We start from the raw sequence: 9,750 nt of genomic DNA, 5'->3' as shown, positions 1-9,750 counted from the left end.
GTGCAGGACGTGCAGTACTTGTTATATTTGTTGCATATAAAATAAGGAATTTAGTCATGGAAATGAATAATTGTTGTTTGCTAGAAAAAAAAAAAAGGTTCTCTTAACCTATTCCTGTATTAGTAATTGGAAAATAATACTCTAGATACTAGGCCAGTTTCTATGATACTGCTTTACAGTTCCTTAGCAACAATCATTGAAAGAGAACTGGGTACATTGCTTCTGAGTGGGAGATACTAACTAGTCAGACCATTTTTAAGGCTTGGCATTGAAAATGTGCTTTTATTATTTTATACGAACGCACTTTGGTCCGACATGGTGATAACTGGGGTGGGTTTTCTTCTTTGTGTGAAAAACACCTTGAAATACATTTCCTTGGGAGAAAAGCAGATAAAATAAGCAATTCATTTGGTCTGACTCTCTCCTTTTTTATAATTAAGAATTCCCACCAAATTCTTTTAATTTGTTTTAAGTACAAATACAAAATAATTACAATTACAGAACACATTTATGACAAAATATAGAAAATGAAGACAAACATTTCAAAACACAAAAAATCTGAATCTTTGACAGCTTTTTTTTTTTTTTTTTGAAGTAAAATGAATCAAATTGAAATCAAAAAGTAAAATGTACACGTATCATTGTTTAATAGTCCCTGGAGTATCTCATACATTATAAATTCAGAAATATAGAAAGCTTAACTTTACATTAAGTGTCTCTAATTACTTTCTTTACATAGTAGTTACTTAGTAAAAACATGTAACACGTAATGTGTAAATCTTTTTGTATGATATAACCCTATCCCTAACCCTATTCTGATGCAATTGTGTACTTACAGTACATAAATTATGTAAAAAGATGTACACATTAAATACCTTATAACTATACATAATAACATTATTTATATAAAGTATAAATAGCTATAATACAGACAGCAGACTAGATGTGTTCTACTACATTCCCCCTTTAATCTTGTACTGACTTTGGGACAGGATGGAAGCTATTTTTTTTTACCAGTTACGAGGTAGAGCAACAATTGGCAAGACTCATCAGCTTATTAGATGAGTAATCACCAGCCATGCAGACTGAAAAATAACATATAAAAGAAAGTGCTGTTTCCAGCAGGCTACTCCTCTTTTAAACCTCAGTGACACTGAACAGTATAACCCCCAAACCTGTCAACCATTTAGGACACCCCACTTACAATCAATTTCAGAAAATGCAAGCCTTCACTCTGAAAATATTCTCCTCCTCCTGCACTTCACCTCATTTCTTCAGCCTCGCCCAGGTGGCGGCAGTCCAGCTCAGCTACAGCAAAAATAAATACATACATGTCTTGCAGAGAAAGCTGTATCACAAGTCTACTCACCCAACCCTTTTCTGCAAGAGAACTCTGCCTAGGTCAGTAATGAAGGAAACTTACACAGGTGAAAGGGGTGGCTGACAAGGCCAGTCTGTATTCTAAAAAAGGCCTGTTTTTTGCAGTGGTTTCTTACAAGGTCTACATTCGTAAGACTGTGTGCTGACCCAACACAAGTAACCTGGAGTGAGTTGTCTTACTGCTTACTAAACTATATGTTGCACAGAAACTATTACATTTTATACTGCTGATTAATCATTAAAACATATAAATGAATAATCAATATTTAATTGCATACTAATCTTTGCATATTAAATTGACTTGAATCACATAATGAATGAGACAACTAATGTAATGAAATCCGGAAACAGCATACGTTGTACTCACCTCAATCATGTAACAGAAGGTTTAAATGAATATTAATGTCTAGTCGACTTGAACCTACCTAATACTTAGCAACAATGAATACCAATCATCCCATTTAGAGCAGGCGAATGCTTTTCATTAAATTTCAAAACCAGCGAACAGCTGCTGCCTGGCACGTCCACAGCTTCGACAAACTTGAATGACTTTCTCTGAAACTAAATTAATAAAGAAATCAGTTGGTGCCATTTTAAAATCTGTACGCCTAACAATCACCTTGCCATCTCTTTGGCATATATATATATATATATATATATATATATAAAGAAATGACTTGCTGTGATCAAAAAGGTTGACAAGGCAAATTAAACTTGATGCAGTAAAAGAATCAACAGACTTCAATGTATGGCAAGCTACTCACTGTAGTTCTTTATCGTTTCCACAAGAGAATTAAATAGCTCCATTATGGAATATCAGTATTTTGGAATAGTTTGCTGCCTGTGCACAAAAAGGATCCTATTGGAATGATCCAAACTGTGGTGTTATTTAGAACCAACACAGTTTAGATCCATTCAATAGACCTCATTGTTTTTCCAAACAGGCTGCAAATACAAATGCATATAAAGTTACTATGGTACTGGACTCCAACCTGGAGAAGAAACAGACACAACTCAGTTTAGGGCATGCACATAATGTCCCATTGATGCCAACATTAAATAAGATTTCTGGATTGATAGCTGGATGAAACCTGTTAAGTGTGTAAATGGCTCCCTTGCTGTGCTCTAAGAGACCGTCAATCATTATACAATTAAAAGGAAAAGTAGTTCATAGCAGCCTCGTAGCTGCATCCCAGTGTTATATAACACACTTTTCATTAATTTTACCATTTAGCATTGGTTATACGACTCAACACTGACACCTAGAGCCCAAGATATCACTAAGCTTAGTTGTCTGCTGTCAGAGCACATTGGCATATATTGAAGCCAGCGTATGGTGTGGATGATGCTGTAGTAAATATGAGGCCTGAAGAAAGGCTAAATAAAATATATTGCTGCAGCGAGAGAAAACAAAAACAAAAAAACAACTAGTCCTTGGTTTAAATTTAAAATGGACACTAATGCCCCCTAGAGGTTTGGTTAAAATGATAACGACTCGTAGTTGGACTTCAGGGCTGCAAACCTGCAATTGGAAACCTTCATAAATCTATGACCATCTTAAAACTAACTGCAGTGTCTGATGGGGACAGACACAAGATGAGGACAGCGTGCGTGAGTGTGTGCCTGCAGAGCTACAGCGGCACTAAAACTGCCTGCAGCTTTCATTGTCCAAGTTCAACTTTTCCACACACTTTTGGAAAGACTGGCAAGACAGTTTAAAGTGTTAACTGTACAGCAAATGCATGTAAGCCTATATAACTGCGAGCTTGGCTGCTGAGGGCTTGTATGGCTGAGCAGAGGTGAGCTGAAAGGCTACCTGTTCTGCCTATAAACTACATTCCCTGTGAGAGAACTGCTACATTTTCAATGAACCCAGTATGCTGCTGCTTGTATGTCATTTCTGATGATGGTAACCTATGTTCACCAGATTTTGTGGTTTTAATAAAATGTACGTTTGCAATTGTTCTTCCCATTTGTACATGCCGATTACACTGCTCTGATGTTCGTAATTGCACTGCTGTTATCAACTACTTAATACTGAATGCAGTGTTTTAGTGGTACAATATTAAAACAGATTATTAAACATCTACAGTATAGCCTTGGAACACATGTGCAATGCATACCGTACACAGTAAACACCTTGTTAGTTTTCATTGCTTTTGTCTGGAAAATGAGTATTAAAACAATGGTGTTGATCCTGTGGGGAACATAAATTCTGTAATTTAAATCTTCCCAATGGAAATCTTGGAAACAATTGTTATATTGAAAATAAAATGACCAATAACAATAAGTCATGCAATCCATATAATTCTATTCTGAGCAAGGAAGTGTCATAACAATCTTACAGTCTTGCGATAACTGACTTTGTTTTTTCATCATGGTGAAGCAGGAAATGGAGCAAGGAGCATTTCAGTTGCACAAACTAAATCCACGGCATCACCCAGGCTGTCATTTCCATACTCATCCCTGCATTGTGTACAAATAAACAAACAGACTTCCACTTAGGGCCGACTGTACTCGAGTTTACTGAAGTCAGGGGTAATCCGAGTTCCATTTTATCAAAGGCATTCCCAGTAGTCATTAGTTGTGTTCACACAGCTTGCACAGTTGGAAAAATAATAATTACAAAGAATGAGCTTCAAGACACAGAAGCATGCATTATACTATTCCACAGTTAGAGGTGTAGCAGCCTCAAATTTCAGGATCATCTCTTAATTCATTCATCTAAAGGATTACCACTGTTTTACTCATTTTTTATTTTTATATTGTGCAATAACAGAATATAAATACATATTTCTCTAATTCCATTTTGTGCTGTCAACGGGATTCAGAGATTGGTTTAAAGCATTCCCACAGTGCCTGAACCAATCAGAACAGACCAACAGTATGGGAAAAGAACCCTGAAGGAAAACATCTCTTGCCGGTTGCAGTGCATCAGGAGACCACAAGTAGACTCCATTTGATTGTGAGACACAGCTGATATGTATTAATTTTTAGTAGTTCTGGGTTTTTGGAAATTGCTAATTAAATTGTGGCTTAGGCATCTGTCTGTATAAATATATTCCAGCAAAAATAGCCCTGACTGTATTTTGTAATCAATGAGGGTCAATTATAACAAACTGAAACTAGAATACAAACTTCATGACCATGTGGTTGCTAGTGTGAGCACAATACCCGGTTTTACAATTTTATGCCTCCTAGTTGTTTGGAAAACACATATACCAACAAACATCTATTTCAACCCCACCCCTTTATTATCAGATAATAAAAATATATAACAATATTTAAACAGACAACATACAAAATGAAATTATTTATAAATATTTAACTTTGACTGGGGTAGCAAGACAGACTATTTGATGTTTTCAAAAGCATTTTATATTTTGTGGTTCACTTGAAATTCAAATTAATCTTTAAAACATTCCCTATACATACACACCTTAATTTTAAGGGGGGGGGGGGGGGGGGGGGAAATCAGTGACATTAATATTCCTCTTATTATTACTGACAAGTAGTACAAGATATATGAAACACTGAGACCATGTTAACGCAACATTATTAATTTGCTTCAAATACATTTACAAATAAACCATTTTTTAAAAGCACCATCTAAATTTATTTTAAACCCTTGAACATTTCTGCAAGAATGTCAATGCATCTGGGGGGGGGGAGGAATAGTACAGACAAGTTCAGTGGTAAAGTATATCATTGACAACTTTTCCTAAAATTGACTGTCTGACAGTGATTACTTTTGTATTGTTCTCCATCCTGGCAGCATCATTTGTCACGTATAATTAAAAAAAAAAAAAATTAAATAAAATAACTGGGCTAAATTCTACTTAAATAGAAACAAAGTAATGATCTTAAATATATACATTGTGCGATTTACCCTGGTGACAGATCTAACATAAAGAAGAAGATAAGCATGTAGGAAAGTTGGTAAACAGAGCATTACTGGAAAGTTACTACAAATATTTTAGCTGAAGGCCCTTAATTTGGGATTTTCTGATAAACATGCACACGTTCTGGAACACTGGTGTATCACCACTGTGTCTCAGAGACACATAGCTACAAAATGCATCTCAGATTTGTATATTACATAATATTTATGGCTTCATGTTGATTCTTGACTGTCAACACTTCTTCCGAAACAAATTTAAAAAAGGCTCAAATCTGAATGAATGTCATCTTAGAATTTAGGATTAAACACCAAAAACCAAACCTGGGACTGATTATGAAGGAGCTGATCTATATAAGCATAGCGACATATACAAAAACCACAACAATACGGTTTTATTTATGATAGAAATCTAGATTCCGATACAATATCATCATATATTAACAACGTGGTGAAGGAATGCATTTCTAAAGGCCAGAATTAATTAACAGGAAAGTATGGGGAGAATTCTGTATATTACAGTTTCGTATACAGCATTTTTCCAAAAAATTAAAGCTACTGCCACTGCATTAGAATCTGGAATCTGAATTTTTAAAAAAGAAGCCACACAAAAATGCTGCATGACATGCATGTATTCATTTGAGTCGATCCCTCAGGTGCTCAAAAGGAATGTGCCCATCTTTATAGCAGGCTGAACGATGAGCCACTAATTCATTGCCAGATGGGTGTACATTTGGTTGCTTGTCCTATTTTAGTCCATCAACTTACAATTATCAGTTTAAAACACTGAAATCAAAGCAAAGACTCCATATAACAGAGCACAGGGATATGCCACTAAGAGCTGTTGTCCATCCATGGCTAAAGCAGAGATGAAAATTTTGGAAGCGGAAAAACTACACCATCCAATAATCAGAGCCGTGATGACGATCCCCACCATTCCTCTGCAATAAGAAACAAACAACTGTTAAGACTACTGGAGCAAATACTCAGTGAAGCAATACCAATTCCGCTGAACTTAAACCTGTACATTTCATAGGATTAATAACTGTAGCAAGTTTGAGCTCATACTTTCTTTCCTGACAACGAATTACTTAAACACAGTTCCTTTCAACTAACTAAGCTTACCCGAGACTTTAAGCTAAGCCTTTTACTTACTACACAGCCTCTGGACCTCCCTGTGTTTCTTTTAAATTGAAAAGATGTTGCACTCTATGGGGTCAGTTTGCTTGACTCCACCCAACTGTGATTTGTTTATTCAAAAGTACAACTTTTGCATTTTTTTTGGGGGGGGGGGGGGGGGGGGGGACGCTACACTACCACCTTAAACTTTGGATAGCCTGCCTGCATTTAGTAAATCGCAAAGTGTAACAAAATATTACTTCAATTGTTATACTTACTGCAGTGAGAACAGCACACCGAAGCTAGACAAGATAATCATTGGCAGCAGACAGTAGCCCAGGACACTGCCCACACAGCCAAATGAGACTCCTGTCATACTCATTAGGTTCAGCAAACAGTACATTCCCAAGCAGCCAATTGCACTAATTCCATACACATAGCCAAACTGTATTTTTCCAGCCTAGAAAGGTGAAGAGAAAAAAAGAAAAATACTGTAACAAGCCCCAATAAAAGCCAAAAATGAAAATGACTACAAAACAAACAAATACAATACTAGGCATGTAAGAGCCAAGTGGTATACTGAAGTTCAGAAAATAAGCTTGAAAAAGTCCAGGTCAAAACAAATCTGGTTGAAACATTGGCCCATTTCACTGTGAAACAGATTTTACTAAACACAATACAAAACTGCTAAAAATAAACAACTTCTGTAACAGAAATCATACCAGCAACAATGTAGCCCCAAATGCCAGACAGAAGACCATTGGTCCTGCCAGGTCTGTCTCATTCATTATGCTTCCATCTGCTACCTTCAGAGGGTGGAGCACAGTGAGGGTCTTCTGCCAGATGTGGTCAAAGTTTATTCCCAATTCTGCAAACAATGAAAATTTAAAGGAAAACATTATCAAATAATATATTTTTGTGATAAAAGAAATCTCTTAACATTTAATCAGACTATAGTTTAAAAGTGTAAAGGCAACAGATAGTTCCACATATTTTGTTAACACTCAATAAAGGATGTTCTCTGCTCATTTCAGGTTCAATCTGATCATATTTTCCCCAAATGCCACAATTACTACAGTGCAAAAATAAGTAACAGCTTGGTCACTACAAAAATACTTCACAAAATAGTTCACTTAGTTTAATGTCGAATCAATGCAAATGGAATCTCGAATGCAGTTCAGCTGTAGATCAAAGCTACCACCTGACTAGTGCGTAGTGTTGCTTCATAGAAAAGTTTCTGCAAATAAACTTACCCTCTAGTAATGGAGGCTCGTCTTCAAAACTGGACCCGTAGACAGACTGTGGAGCGGTTGGTGTAAAGGTTGGCTGGTAGATCTGTCCAGTGTAAGGTTGCTGCAGCTGCATTACTCCTGGGGTTGAATGCCCACCTTGGAGGGGATAGTTGTAATTGCCATATTGCTGCCTAAACATAAAAACATAAAATGTGAATATGTATTTTTTGCATAGATTTATATATCTTTACAATAAAGTTTTTTTTTTCCCTAAAACGCTGTTCCAACTTAACTGACATTTAAAAACTATATATACATATATCAATATCATGTTTTAACACTTTTGTTGCCTTGAAAATAACGACAAAAACAATGTCACATACAAACTACTGGCCTACTAAGAGTCTGTTTTCATTTGACAGGATTTAAAAAAAACAAGTCACAAGTAACTTGTAAAACAATGGCGCACTGATAGTAAATTGTGAAGTGTTATATTAATAGTCTTAAACTAACACATATAAATTAAAACGATGAACACGTGTGTATATAAACTGTACTTGTTACTGTATGGATCCCCTGCATTATTGGAGTCATAGGTGCCCTGTGCCTGGTCATCAATGCTGTAGCTCGTCTGGTAAAAATCTGGGTTTAAGCTGTCAAAGCCTGACATTTCAAACAGCCTGTAAAGAAAATGTAAGCCGTTTACTGGTATATCACTTTTAGACTTCACAAGATTTGTACATAGTGGATTTTGTTGTTGTTGTATTCAATAAAACCCCCATTTTACATTAAAACAAGTTAACAAAAACACCTATTGCCAGTCATATAGTACTATACAGTGTGGTCCAGTGGTTAAAGTCCAGGGCTTGTAACCAGGTCACCGTTTCAAATCCCACCTCTGCAACTGACTCACTGTATGACCCTGCGCAAGTCACTTAACCATCTTGTGCTCCACCCTGCAGATGAGATGTTAAATCAATGTCCTATTGTAAGTGACTCTGCATATAATGCACAGTTCGCAGCCTACCTCTGTAAAGCGCTTTGTGATGGTGGTCCACTGTGAAAGGCGTTATATAAAACTAAAGATACTATTATTATATAACGCATGCTTATTTACAAAAAAAACAACCACGTTAATCGTTTCATTTATCCCCATGTGAAGATAACGTATTAGCGTCACCAAAATTGTGCTTGGTGTCTGGTCTCACTTGGGCTGAACTATGTAAAAAGAAAAACACACAAGTTACTTGCCCTTATTAGACAGTCTCCTATTACGGCTTTGTCCTGGTCCCGGTCCAATAAGTGTTCTCAGAATGGTACCTACTAGGATTAAAAAAACATTTTGAAAAAAGTGATTTAGCAGAACGTGTGGCCAAACGGAAGCAGCAAGAAGTGTCGGTTCAAAACACCAGTGACGACATTTCAATCACTTATTTACATCGTTTGTTGGTTGCATGTAGCAATGAGCAATATTAAGACAAACATTACAGCACACGGCGTAATGAATGCTTCCGGGCTCTTTTTTTTGTTTTGTTTTCATATGACTAAAACAGACCCACAGGATCTTCTTCGTGCATCAGCACTTAAAGATCTTGTTGACAAGGTGCCACTACACAGGACACTGGACATTATCACCGGTGTTGCATTATCCGTATGCAAATAATGCAAAACGACAAACAGATACAACTAGCAGGATGGCATGAAAAAGATGTCAATATTCGGAACGGCAGTTCAACTGCTTAAACATGCCTTTATCATTAATTCGCTGAATGATAAACAGATACTTTTGAGTCAAAGCTCACCCTCCCAGCAGTTTTCCTTCGGTATACACTCCCAGCTTGGGTGCTACGTGTCCAGCTCGAATGAAATATTCTTCCGGATCACGTACAGCAAGGCAAATGTGGGCGGGTACTTTCCGACTGCTTGGAGCCCCTTGCTGTAACGCACATTGCCACCTAGAGGACGGCAGGCAAATAAGCCGATCATGGGCACGAATGAGCAATCCATTTTAGGTGTTTATTAACTTGCAGATTCAAAATAAAAAAAAAACACTGTCATATTTATTACGAGTTTGCTCTAGTGCACTATTGATTGTTTTTAAAAGAAATTAAAAAAAAAAAA

At 36.5% G+C, this 9,750-nt stretch overlaps 1 protein-coding gene across 2 annotated transcripts; it reads right to left on the bottom strand.

The window, feature by feature from the left end:
* Window positions 1–4,613: 4,613 nt before the first annotated feature.
* LOC121297446 (protein YIPF5-like) lies at window positions 4,614–9,508 on the bottom strand. Of its 2 annotated transcripts, none has more exons than XM_041223772.1 (7): window positions 9,432–9,508; window positions 8,881–8,952; window positions 8,187–8,309; window positions 7,651–7,820; window positions 7,120–7,265; window positions 6,676–6,857; window positions 4,614–6,219 (listed from the first exon to the last, which is right to left on the bottom strand). In XM_041223772.1, the coding sequence occupies exons 3-7, from the start codon at window positions 8,297–8,299 to the stop codon at window positions 6,057–6,059; spliced, it is 774 nt and encodes a 257-aa protein (XP_041079706.1). In that variant the 5' UTR covers window positions 8,300–8,309; window positions 8,881–8,952; window positions 9,432–9,508; the 3' UTR covers window positions 4,614–6,056. The 2 variants fall into 2 exon arrangements, with proteins under 2 accessions (XP_041079706.1, XP_041079707.1); XM_041223773.1 differs by having other exon boundaries at window positions 8,881–8,949; window positions 9,432–9,505.
* Between the last annotated feature and the right edge of the window lie 242 nt (window positions 9,509–9,750).

Source organism: Polyodon spathula, chromosome 22 (genome assembly GCF_017654505.1).
Source record: "Polyodon spathula isolate WHYD16114869_AA chromosome 22, ASM1765450v1, whole genome shotgun sequence".
NCBI classification, from domain to species: domain Eukaryota; kingdom Metazoa; phylum Chordata; class Actinopteri; order Acipenseriformes; family Polyodontidae; genus Polyodon; species Polyodon spathula.
The sequence above is the reverse complement of the archived record's forward strand: the minus strand, read 5'-3'. Positions and strand labels throughout refer to the sequence as shown.